This window comes from Pygoscelis adeliae, unplaced genomic scaffold (genome assembly GCF_000699105.1).
Source record: "Pygoscelis adeliae isolate BGI_AS28 unplaced genomic scaffold, ASM69910v1 Scaffold154, whole genome shotgun sequence".
Classification (NCBI taxonomy): domain Eukaryota; kingdom Metazoa; phylum Chordata; class Aves; order Sphenisciformes; family Spheniscidae; genus Pygoscelis; species Pygoscelis adeliae.
Window position 1 is genome coordinate 254,973 of NW_008825113.1, and position 12,586 is coordinate 267,558.

General features: G+C 36.2%; 1 protein-coding gene across 1 annotated transcript in view; it reads right to left on the reverse strand.

Annotated features, from left to right (window-relative positions):
* The window catches only part of SCAF4 (SR-related CTD-associated factor 4), a 39,522-nt gene extending 27,541 nt beyond the window's left edge, over positions 1-11,981 (reverse strand). The window contains exons 1-11 of the mRNA XM_009328011.1: positions 11,902-11,981; positions 11,243-11,287; positions 10,194-10,355; positions 7,770-7,905; positions 5,155-5,294; positions 4,428-4,604; positions 3,956-4,056; positions 3,401-3,448; positions 2,142-2,250; positions 1,623-1,790; positions 103-188 (exon numbers count right to left, since the gene is read on the reverse strand). Coding sequence (XP_009326286.1) covers positions 103-188; positions 1,623-1,790; positions 2,142-2,250; positions 3,401-3,448; positions 3,956-4,056; positions 4,428-4,604; positions 5,155-5,294; positions 7,770-7,905; positions 10,194-10,355; positions 11,243-11,287; positions 11,902-11,973 — 1,244 coding nt within the window. The 5' untranslated portion in view covers positions 11,974-11,981. The remainder of the gene's footprint in view (positions 1-102; positions 189-1,622; positions 1,791-2,141; positions 2,251-3,400; positions 3,449-3,955; positions 4,057-4,427; positions 4,605-5,154; positions 5,295-7,769; positions 7,906-10,193; positions 10,356-11,242; positions 11,288-11,901) is intronic.
* Between the last annotated feature and the right edge of the window lie 605 nt (positions 11,982-12,586).

Consider the following 12,586-nt stretch of genomic DNA (forward strand, 5'->3'; position numbering starts at 1 on the left):
CCCATCCCTCTGGCATGTCGACCGCACCACTCAGCTTGGTGTTATCTGCAAACTTGCTGAGGGTGCACTCGATCCCACTGTCTATGTCACTGGGTAATTTACCTCGATGCAGATCTCGATCTTGACTTTCTGTTGTCAGAAACATGCCGTTTTCCCTCTTGAATAGGTGGCTGTTCCACTTCCATATCCTAAAATATTAAGTTGACTGGGTGAGTAGCGCAAGCATTTTATTTCATTTTATGCCTAGATGGAATTACGTAACAGCACTAAAATTGCATTGAATATTCACATATGTGAAATTAAAATGTAATGCAACTCTCCTCAGAAGCTTCACCAATACTTTGTAATCCCTAATAGGGACACAGTCCGGTATTAAATGAACTTAATACAACCACTGCAAAAACAGAATAATTTACACAAAATTCTCCTTTTCAATTTGCAAAATATTGTTTTTCCACATTTTAGTCAATTTCCGCTCCGCATATATGTCCACAGAATATGATTATATTCCTTAGAGTCAGTCAGTGGATCTTGCTCTGTCATCAAAATCACAGGCAAAGTGAGACCTACTAGAAAACTTTTCTCCAAGATGTTATAGGAAACTACTTTAAGCCATATATATAAAGCAAATTACAATACAATAAATTTGAAGAATGAAGCAGTAAGTCATCAAAACAATACATAAAATGCAAGAACCTGCTTAAAAACCCCCAAAAACAGTAAGTTCAACACAGCTCTTCCTTCCTACCCCAAATCCTCTACAGCTTCCCACTCCAGAACATACTGCGTCCTGCCTAAACTTTAGTCTTCATGATGCGACCCTGGCGGGGAACATCCAAACAAGCAATCTCTCAGAATGTACCGATTCAACAGAATTCAAGACTAAAAAACTAATTACAAAGATACTCTTGAGAATTGTCCCTTTATTCCAAGCAGGAAGCAAGAACTTATTTCCAGAATCTATGACATCACAGGTCACCACACAAAGACAGCTTGGTACCGTCTCTATTTCTCATTTTAGGATTTCATTTTCTTGGAACAAAAGAGGCAAATATATTCAACTTTTTCTTTTTTTTAAATACAGGCTCATAAATAGACTTGCTCTTTGATTTATTCCTAATAGCAGCCAGTTACCAAACCAACAATATCCTCCAAAATCTTAGGAAGAGAGAGGTGTTTACAAACACTTGGATTTTTTTTAAACTTTTACAGACATCTGAGTCCATTTCCACTATATTAGCAATATACTAGGCCCTTAAAAATTAACTTTCCCAGATAGTTTCTCTCCAGAATGAGACTGCATTGTTAGAATTCCACGGAACAAAATATTCCTGAAGCATGACGGGGACAGAAAAGGAAGGATGAGGGAAAGTGAGAAGTGGAAGGACAAAATGCAATGCAAAGTCTTTCACAAAAGGAGGCATAAAGCATACATATGCTGGTTTTGCTAGACTTCTGAAATACCAGATTTGTCATGTAGCACTGCAGCTATCCAACTTTCTCTCAGATGAGCTACCCTCACATCCATGGTTATCATGAAATTTCCTCTCCTGAACAAACTATACACATTTGAGAAAGACGTATTAGAGCATTTAAGTTTGTTTACTGCAAGGGGTCCTCACCTGCTGATGTGGTTTTTGCATGTGTGATTCACTCTGTACTGGAAAAGGAGACTGAAAAGTTTGCTGCACAGGTGCTGTTGGTGGAATCACAGGCTGAGCCATGGGTGGAAACTGTGGGGTAGGCAGGAGACCAAAACCTGGCATTTGCCCATTAGGAGGAAGCGGAACCTTTGAAGAAGCAAAAAACCACAAAAACTTCCAGTTAGGAAAAAAAAATTACATGAGCTTTCCCAGTTTGATAAAGTAGAATTGTATCTCTGCTCCAAAGTCACAATAAAAGACCAGAAGCCCGAGAAAGATGAAGTAGGTCAAGCATTTAAGTGTATAAAATAAAAATCTTGTTCTTCAAAGCTTGACTAGAAGAGAGAACAAAAATGTGTTTCTTGGGGAAGTTGGAGGGCTAAGCCATATTCACTCTTCACTAATAGGTACACTGCTTCCTTACTTCTGCGCCAAAGAAAACAACAAAAGATAGAAAACATAACACAACAGAGGGATAAGGGAAAACCCTGAAGTTACCTGGTGACGCATTGGATCCTGTTGTATTCCCATCATTCGCTGTTGAAATGGATCCATATTTGGGAGTTGAGGAAATACTGGCTGTTGTATACCTTCTCCTGGAAATCCACTAAAACCAGTAATAGTTTGGTGAGACAAGTCAGTAGATACACAGATTTTTTGCCTTTATTTTACATATTTCTATGTACATTTACACATTCTTGTTTCAAATTTAGACAGAAAAATTATCTTTATTACGAGCCCATTTCCTCTCTAAAAAGTGAAAACAAAAAAAGGAGAAAGAGTGGCTTCCTTATCTTTTCTCCACTGTAAGAGTAGTCCTTTAACATTTAAAGAAATGCTACATAAAGGTTTAAGCCTCTCTTCCCCCTGTACTTAAATGATCTTACTAAAGATATCAGTCTATGGAAATTTTTCATGAAGGTTGTCTGCCTGAAGCTAACTTTCCTCCTTTCCAGTTCCTCTTTTGGGAACAAAAGAAGTAAGCCTTTTCCTCAAGGAAAATAAACTGGCCATACTTTTGCTGGGAAAAAAAACTTTGGTTTGGGAGGAATTTAGGGCAGAGGAGAAAGGGATATGTATATCACACAAGGATTACAGTAATGCCATTCACTTCCCGATTCAACACACAGAATGGACAGTGCTCAGGGAATTAATGAGGTCTGTGCAGTTAATAGGACCTGTTTACAGGATGCAGTTTGTGTAAGAAACTGAACAGGATTTCAGGAAGATAAAGGAATTTCGTGGTGATGTGAAATGGAACTTTGTAGTATTTTAAGACACAGGTGCCATACAGTCCTTAGATGATTCTGTTCAGTTTTTCATATAGAGTATTACTGATTTTGTGTGCCCAAAATGAGACTACTGGAATCCAATCTTCAGGGGCATCTTACACAACTGTAAGGTAATAAGGACAGAGGCTTTGAAGTGCTACAAACAGAACATAAACATGCTGAAAAGCCTAGTCCAACGACCTCTAGTTGGGCATACACAAGCAGTGCTTATGTTTGACCTACCTCATCTTTCTGTACTCCAGAGTTCCATCTGTATTATAGGGAAAGTACTACCAATTTACTTCAAAGGCATTTTAATTAACTAATACTTGTGGAACATTAAAGTGCTCAAGGTGATAAACACAGTGAGAAAGCTAATGACAAAGTTAGTGATTCTGTTTTTCAGAGCAGGGTTTGGATGGCATATACAGAAAGTAAGACATGGGGCCACATACTGAAGCAGGGAAAAAAGAAATATTGACTAACCCAGGTATTGAGCACCATCCAGCCTGTGCACTGAATGAGAGAGAGGTCCTGTGGAAAAAACTAGTATGTGATCATGTAATTTAAGACTTTATCATAATGCATATCAAAAGGGAAACAGGAGTCTGAGTTAGTTTGCGTGGGTATTTAATGTTTGAGAACGTAAAGCTGCAAAGCCAATTTTAATTTTTTAAATAGTTAGAACTACCACAATATTTGGAATAGCATCATTTCCCCAGCCAGCAAAGCAATCCAGCTGATTGATTACTAACAATGCCCTGACACACTCAGTTGTGTAATAAAAACATGGAACTCATCTTGAAACCAAAACTGAGCTTTTCTCTATAGAACACATTCCTCAATCGATGCAACATGCCAAACCTACACCGATCACCAACGTAAAAAGACAAAAAAACCCCACCAGAAGACGTTAACAACATTTTAACTTTGGACTATAACAGTTAAGCACTGAAGTAACTTGGAATTTTAATCAGCTTTCTAACCTAAAGATTTTTCTAGAACAAAGATTTGTTAATTTTATTGTGACACAAAACTTACAAAGCTGGCTGAGAAACTGAAGGAGAAGGAGCTGAATCTTCTTTCTTTGAATCTTCCACTGCTTCTGGTTCATCATCATAGTCAAACCGATCTAGCAGCTTCTGAAAGAAATTACATTGAGCCAACTATTTTTTCTCTATCTTATGTAATTAGCAGACAAAATGTCCTTATTATCGAAGTCTTACTATATATCTAACAGCTCTGGAATTAAAGACAAGGTTAGAATCACAGGAGGAAAAAAAAACAAACCAACCTATATTCTAATACAGAATCAGCAACTGTCCAAAACCAGTTTTATTCAGCTTCAGAAAATGCAAAGGCTATAAAAACAGGAAGCCGACCTCCAAACGGAAAGAGAAGAAACAAAATTTGCATCATTTTTCTCCTAACAAATGGAGGACACTGAGGCATCCATCAAACGGTCTTCCGCTGAACTGAAAAAGTTAAACACAAAGAAGAAATGAAGACTTACTTTGTCAAATGATGTTTTTTGCTCAGGCGGTGGGAAAGCAGCTTTTTGTTCTGGTGGCTGTGCTGCTGTAGTTTTCAACTGAGCAGTAATAGCTTGAACCTGAGCCATCACAGTGTTATCTATGACCGGTGACTGGGGTTTTTGAGGCTGTTGAAAAGTCTGAAGAATTTGCTGAAGCTACAAAAACATATATAGTATTAGGTATATATTCTTATATAAACACATAGTATTGAAAGAGTTGTGGGATATAAATTTTACATCAAACCAGACTATGGCACAGGACGAACACCATCAACAACCTGACTGAACTATGGAGAACTTTCAGCAAGACCAAAAGTCACTTTTTCAATACTTCAGTGGCAAAATTCAGCAGATCCTAAGATTTCAGTACTCGGGCCTTTCAACACTGCAAACGTTTAAGAGGACCAAACAATAAAATTCAACATTTTGTTCAATATATTCCGCCTGTTCTTGAAACTTTGTAACTGCATCAATTCAGAACTAATTATTTAGGAATATATAACTGAATTTTCCCCAAATACCATAATTACTGGATAGAAGGGTCACAGATCATTCAAATACTGACTTTAACTCTTACAAGTTTTCCACTGAAGACCTTAGGGAGGCTTTTTGTTTTGCTTCAAATCAAGGATATTACTTCCATCATTTTCCCCCTCATTTAACATAAAAACTGAAGTTCGAAGGGAACCAAATACAAACAGGTTACCTGTTGTCCTTGTGTTGTTTGAAACAACTGAGCTACAGCCGCAAAGGCATCAGAACTGGGCAACTGTGGCACAGTAGGTACTGAGTTAGCAGTAACTTGAGGGGGGTCCGAAGAAACTTTTGCTGGAGGGGGCGGCGAACCTGAGAGTTTCATAGGAATTGAGAAAGCGCTACGTTACTCCAAAACGTTCATCTTACTCTTCAGTGCATACATCTACTTCCTCAAAACAAGTGTCTATCTACAATATTCTATTTAACCCCAAAAATCCTTTCTAAACTACCCCAATTGCATATTCTATTCATTTTGCCTTTAACTGCTCCATTCACTGCTCACATCTGCGCATTATATACACCAAGAAAGAAAACAAGAGAAAAATGGCCTATATGAAAGCTAGCCCAGCATGGTATTTTAGATCACAACTCAATGTTTATAACTGTACCATTTTAGAAAAGTTAAGAGAAAACTATTACTTAAACAGTGTTAAGAAATGCGTAGCAATACACTTAAAATGTTAGTTCTGGTTACAAAGTTCTGGACTCAATCTTTTGGATGAATATTTCAAATCAATCATCTAATGGTTCATTTTAAGAGCAACTGAGTTTCTCTTAATATTTTCTATTTTCTAGCAGTAACTGAACTTTTGCTGAAATATCTGGTAATAATTAAAGGTTTTAAAAAATTATTTCACAAGCAACTCTTTCTTTGATAAGGTTTGTTGACATGCCACTTTTGCACAGGCACAAGCCAAACCTGCATCTGATAGATAAATCCTCCTACCATAAAAATAATTTTTACTAATTCTTCCAGGGAAAGACTCCCATTTCCACTGAGCTTTACTAAAACTGAGATCACATTTTAAGACATGCTATTAGCTTTGTCCATACATGCAGCTTTCCCATCCTCTTTGCTTTAGATTACAATGGGTTTTTTTAATAAACGTTTTGCCAGTACAAAGTAAATTAGCAGCAATCCCATCAATTCTTACATGCTGTGAGCAAGTAACTATTCTTTACCAAATATATTTTAATGGACTACTATAAAACTATACAAGGAGAGACAGTCAAAAAAACCCCCCACAGATAGAAATATTTTTTAGTTTGAGACACTAAGCAAATGTTTGCCTCACAATACCAACTTCTTTAAAGCCATTCATCTGTTTGCAGTTTAAATAACTACAGTGTTGACATGCAGCAAGCAGAGACAAATGTGTTGAATAATATTTTCCCAGAAGTCAGATGCTACATAAAAATACTGCAAAAAGATACGTGATTGTTTTTAAATATAAATTAACTCCCAAATTATTTCCTATATATATTCAGAAGGATATTTGCTTGCTCAAGAGAGAAAATTTGCATTTCTCTCTCTCTCTTTTTTTGGCTAAACAGACTTTGTAGCATTATGAGCTAAACAGATTCTATTTCACATAATGCATTAATATATTTATTATTATTCATTAGCATATTTATTTCAGGGCCAAATTATCCCCTCTGCTGCATCTGAATAATCTCACTGAAATCAGTAATGCTGTACATGAAAATCTATGCAGAAGGCACCCAACCTGTTAGCTACTAGTGATGAGACAAAGATGGAAATTGTGCCACGCACCTGTCGTATCAGAATGAAATTGTATAGCCACCAGTCTGCACTCAAGCTCAGATGCTAAGACGTTCCCTCCCCCTGCCCTGCCGTGTCTATAAAACATGTCAATGGGATATGCTTTCCTAAACACCGCTGGAGACAAATTCACTTATGCTAGTGTGCATCACTATTTTGTTGTCTGTCACCACACCTCACTCACTCCATTACATTTTTTGCCAGTCCTACTCCAACATACATGAGTGCAATAAATAAGGAGGTTACCAAAGCTAAGTCTGAAACATAGAGTGCAAATTCAAAAAGAAGGCCCTCCGGAGAAAGAGAGAATTGTGGTATGCATAGTCTCATCCACAATCCAGTAACCTCACTACCAGCTTTTTATGTGGCATCAAATAGGTCAGTGAAAATACTGTGGGCAGGCTGTCATTACTTTACTCTTTAGGTCAGTGGTTTTCCACCAGTAGCCAGTGTAAAAGCCTACTGCCTGGCATAAATTTACTGTTCAAGAATTTGGATTTGAAACACCAGTTAAAATGTTTCGGGGCTGCATATTGAAAGAGACTGACAGCTGTTGCTTTCAGATATTAAGTTGATTCAAAGAAAGATGAAGCTCTTAACATATAAGATCATACTTTACTTACCCAGATTCTAACATTTAAAAAATGACACCAAAATTATAAAATTGAGAAACAACAGAAAAATATTTCAGACCAAAAGAAAAAAAATCAAAGATTATTTTTTTAAGAGGGGACATTGAAGTCATCTGTAAGTAAAGTGTGCACATATGCATACATGATATAAATTCCAGATATTTTCCAAGCGTTCACATTCTGATAACTTCTGAAGTACAGTATCAGCATTTATTTACAATTAGTTCAGCTGTTCCACATAACTGTGAGAACAAAGTTGAGTTTATTAATATGCTACTGTTGAAACTAATAGTAGGCGCTTTAATGTGAAAGCAAACAAGCTATTATCATTCACCCTTTTAAAAGAAGGAGTTATAATGTCATTCATACCTTCATTATTAGTAACGTTTTCTGTCATTGGTGCAGCGGCACTAGTTCCTGCTGCCATATCCAGAAGAGGTTGAATTATTTCAATTTTAAATACTCCATTTTTCTGCCAAAGGTTCAGGACACGGACTATTTTACTCTGTTGAAACAAAAGCAAGCATCAATGCTAAAAACAGCTTTCCTAGTTCACAAACTCCAAATTCATCTTCTGGACATTGAGACGAAAGGTTTGAACAGTATAGGAGTTCAACATAATGAAGGCATACCTATTTAACAACCCCTATATTGTCACATAGGTCAGCAAGACCTTTTACATGGCAAAGATAAAAACTGACACCTTATTTTACCATCTGCTTTAATAAAAAGCAACTTGTGCCATTTTTATAAAACTATTCTGGCCAGTCAGAAAATCCAGGTTTGATATACAATAGAGGAAGTCACATCAGCCCCACCATTTCTTCACAGATGGTCATAAAGGGGTGAAACAAACAGAGAAAATGAAAGATGAGCTGAAAAACCCTAATGGAGAGGGGCAATTAGACCATAAAACGCTAGAAGAAAGCTTTAAAGTTAGATAGACGATTGTTTGCTTTCATTTTTTTTACTAACCCAACCAATTCTATGTTGACACCAGAAAACCCATCTCCGTCATTATTCAAAAGATCAGGAATGTAAGTGGAAAACATTCTAACCGATCAGTGCACAAAGATTAAATTAGAACCTCTGATTGTCAGCTGTTATTTTAAGCTCGTTTCTTTTTTTAACATTACGAACAATGAAGCTTTCAGGAACAAGCTGGAAATTAGTCCTTCCTTCTTTTGCCCAGTATTAAACAATAATATCTAACTAGATGTGCTGCTTCATTTGGAACATGCAAGCAGGTAAAAGTCAGAATACATGTTATATTGACATACCTGTCCTTTTTGTATACTTAGTCATCTGATCTGCACACATATACATTTTAAGTACTTCTTACTTCTACTGTAACTGCTAAGAATGAAGCGATTCTGTTCCTTCTTGTTTCAACAATAAAATGCCTTACTGCGACTCAGTTATATACACCCATGCAAACCCATCTATACTTTCATAAGCTAAGTGATTAAAGAATTTCACAAAATGTTTTCTACAATAATATCAATTAGAGAGAAACCTGAAATGGCTATTGTTAAATAAGATTTTGGTCTGAAAAACAGTTAGCTTTAAAACAGCAGCATTTTTTGGCTTTGGGTATTCCATCTCTCCAGAAGACTTGAAAATAATATGAAGGCCAAAAAATGAATAAATTCAATACTCTTGTTTTCAGTCACATATTAATCTTACAGAAAGGCTGTTAAAAAAAATATAGTAGTATCATTCTCTTTGGTTATTGTTGTGTATGTGCAGATCAGTTTTTTTGTTTAGGTACTGGAAATTCATTAAAGCAAGCATGTTATAAGTAGTATTATTCCCCTACTGGAAACTTAATTATTTTAGCAGTGAGAGATCAGGTAGTTCCATGAAGGAAATGGATAGTCTAATTCATTTACATGAACAAAATGGTAACCACAAAAGACAGAAAGAAGAAGGGACTGCTCTATTTCACCAGGGTATTAACCCAGAAGCTCCAGAATATCAGATTCAAGGCCTAAAGGTCTAAATGTTCCACATTAGAAAACTACAGAGCATCAAAGCCTTTCAAAAGCTTAGTTAGAAAGTTAGGGAAAAAGTCAGTTACAAAAAGAGCACTTTGCTCTTACAGTACTACAATTAAGAAAAAGAGCAAGTAGGCAATGTTCTGGAAACCAATTGGCAACTTCTAAAACACACTTATATTGGGAGTCTTTTGAAATTGTTCTGACAGAGGGTATAAAAGCCATCTTCTGTTGGTAGCAACCTGGACCATCATGAATTCAGGATACTTTCTGAGCCTCTGTTCTAACAGCAAGTACAGCAAAACTAAGAAAACCGAGGCCTTAAACCAGTCCTGACAACGGACAGCAGCAAGGAAATTCTCAAGTATGGGATTTGTAAAGACTGAAGAAATCAACACGATGATTTTCTTAGAAAATATTTGGGAGCAGAACTTTCACTGCCTGCAACACTGGAGCTTCTCCTATAACACTTTCTTTTTGTGGGAGACACCACCATCCATAGTAAGTTTTTCTGAAGGAGCCTCAAGAAGAAAAGTTTTGGCATAGTCACACACACTGTTGAAGTGTCTGCATAGGCAAAACAAAACTGACGAAGTTAGGCAAAATAAGTATTTTAACTAGAACTTTCATTTAACTATCACCTTTCATAATCTTTCTCGGCATGTTTTACCATTTCATATAATAACATTCATTACCATGGACATAGAGAATCACCAAGTTAACTTTCACATAAGTGGAAACACCAAGATAGCACTGTTATCAATTCACAACAACACTTGAGAAATTATAGTTGTACCTTGTCTTCAGATGGACAGAGATACAAATACTGGAATGTGGCAGTAATATTTTTAGAGAATCTTGGCCCAAAAACATCTTTGTCCGTTCCAAACTGGTGACGAGACTGACGAACAATAGAGTCAATAACGTACAATCCAGGGACTTTATATTCCGGTTTGCACTGAAAACATAAAAATACTTTCCATTATGCAGTGATACTATGCATTCACCTTAGATCCTTACACAAAATCTATACTTAGTATACTGGGGTAGAAAAAAAAAGTTAAATTATTTTACGTAGAATTCTCTTAGTGCTTTACTTTGTTTTGTTTACAGAACATGGAAAAGAATGGAGAAAAACATGCTTTCACATTTGGGACAGAGTAAATATACCTGGATAGCTCGAAGCAGCCTTTATCTTCTCAATCACTGCTTTTAAAGAACCTTTAGCTTGACAACATGTAACCCAACAACAGGTCTACTACATTACAGTACAGACTGTCACAACTCTGCTATCAAGCTACCTCACACTCAATGCACTGAACTACTTCCACCAAGACTATTCTCCAGAATTTAATGCAAAGTCCTTCTCCTTGGAGGTCTCTGAAGGACTTCGAATGAAAAAAGAGTATTTTCCTGTTCACTCAGAGGAACTTACTCTAGGCAGCATGACAGTTTGGTTTTAGTGAGTATTACATTCTAGCCTGTTGTTCTACATGTCTAGGCAAGCATGGAAACTATTTTCTGAAAATATTTATTATCTTAGCCAGTGAAAATTAATTTGAAGTTCAGTTCCTCCAGTTTCCTCCCCAGTTGCTGGATAGAGGAGGAAGGGGGAATTTCACAATATTTTTTTTTCCTCCCTTTCTTAATGTACTACGGAAAACTAAAATGAGGAGAAGATATAGACAGAGATACCAAAACGTATACAATCCTAACAAAACAGAATTTCCTCCCTCAATACCTGAATAACAGATGCCTTTTTGGTTATTTAATAGCATTATTAATAATATTTAGTAACAGATGCAGACAATATCTTTACCAGTAGATTATTTTTTTATTTTTTACCTTTTTGATAAATTTCTCTACAATCTGGACAACATGCTTGTAGAGCTGGAAAATAAACACATAAATTAATTTATCATCTACTCAACAGTGGCGCATCATTTTAGAAGTATTTCAACTCTTTGCTTACTACCATTTAGGAAAGACTACAAAATATTGTAGTTGCATTCTAAAAAGAAGTATGTTATCAAGCTAAGTCTATCAAGCACAGAGAAAAAGATTTCATGGGAAGAACACACAGAAAGAAGCCATCCTTTCTGTCAGAAGTGAGTCAGTGTGTACACAAAAGACATACAGCTTCTAGAGTATTAGTGAGAGCTTTCTGGATTTACTTTCTAAGCAAGTCCACTATGTTTTAATATGCTAAGGTGCAGTTGCATCCTGCAACATTTAAAATTTTATTACACAGAAATCACAACACCCTAGTGGGTGTAGCATTAAAAAGCAATGATTCAAAAAAATCAAGCTGGCATTATGCTACTAGTGTAAAACCAAGAGATGATATTCACCACCCACTTGTTTCTAGATAACATTCTTAATGCCAACTAGAATAAAACATCCATGAAGCTAAGACTGGGAAATCCAGAGTTGCATTTACTTAGAAGTAAAATAATAAAACGTTGCTACTGTTACAGTTTCATATTTGTTCTGTTGTACTTTACCTTAATAGCTTTAATGGCAGCTTTTGTGATGAGAATCATTTTTGCTCGGGAAATAGGAGGTTTCATCTCCATCAGTGAAAAGAGCTAAACAGAGAAAACAAATATTAAAGATGTACTCTGAAATTTAAGCAGTTAACCAAAAAGACAACATTTGAAACTACTGATTGATTACTGACATTCCATACTATGTATCGCTACAACGCTGGCTGGCCCTTGAAACAAAGAGACTAACAGGAAGATCTTTCTAGGCAATGTTCAAAGCTGTCTTCCTTGTGAACTAACCCATACTCACTGATCTACCAGATTTTGATAAGGCTGTTGTCAAAGTTCCATTTGTGTCAAAAAATTACTATCTGCTAACTTATGGTACAGACACTGCTAACTTACAGTATGGGAACTTGCTATTTTACAAAAACAATATAAAACAGAAATAACTGCAGCTTGATTTATATTAGCCTGAGTACTTACCAAAGAGAAATATTAGGGCAGCCCTACAGATAACTCGACCGACATAATCCTATAGTCTTAAAATAATGTGCATGAAAGTATGACAACTTTCATCCATCAAGGCAATCAAATCCATACTAAGTTGTCAAATTATCCCACTATATACAGGCGTTGCAAGTGCCTTTAATGGAGATGTTTACCATTTTGTTTGCTATGACCACACCATATTATTATTAAA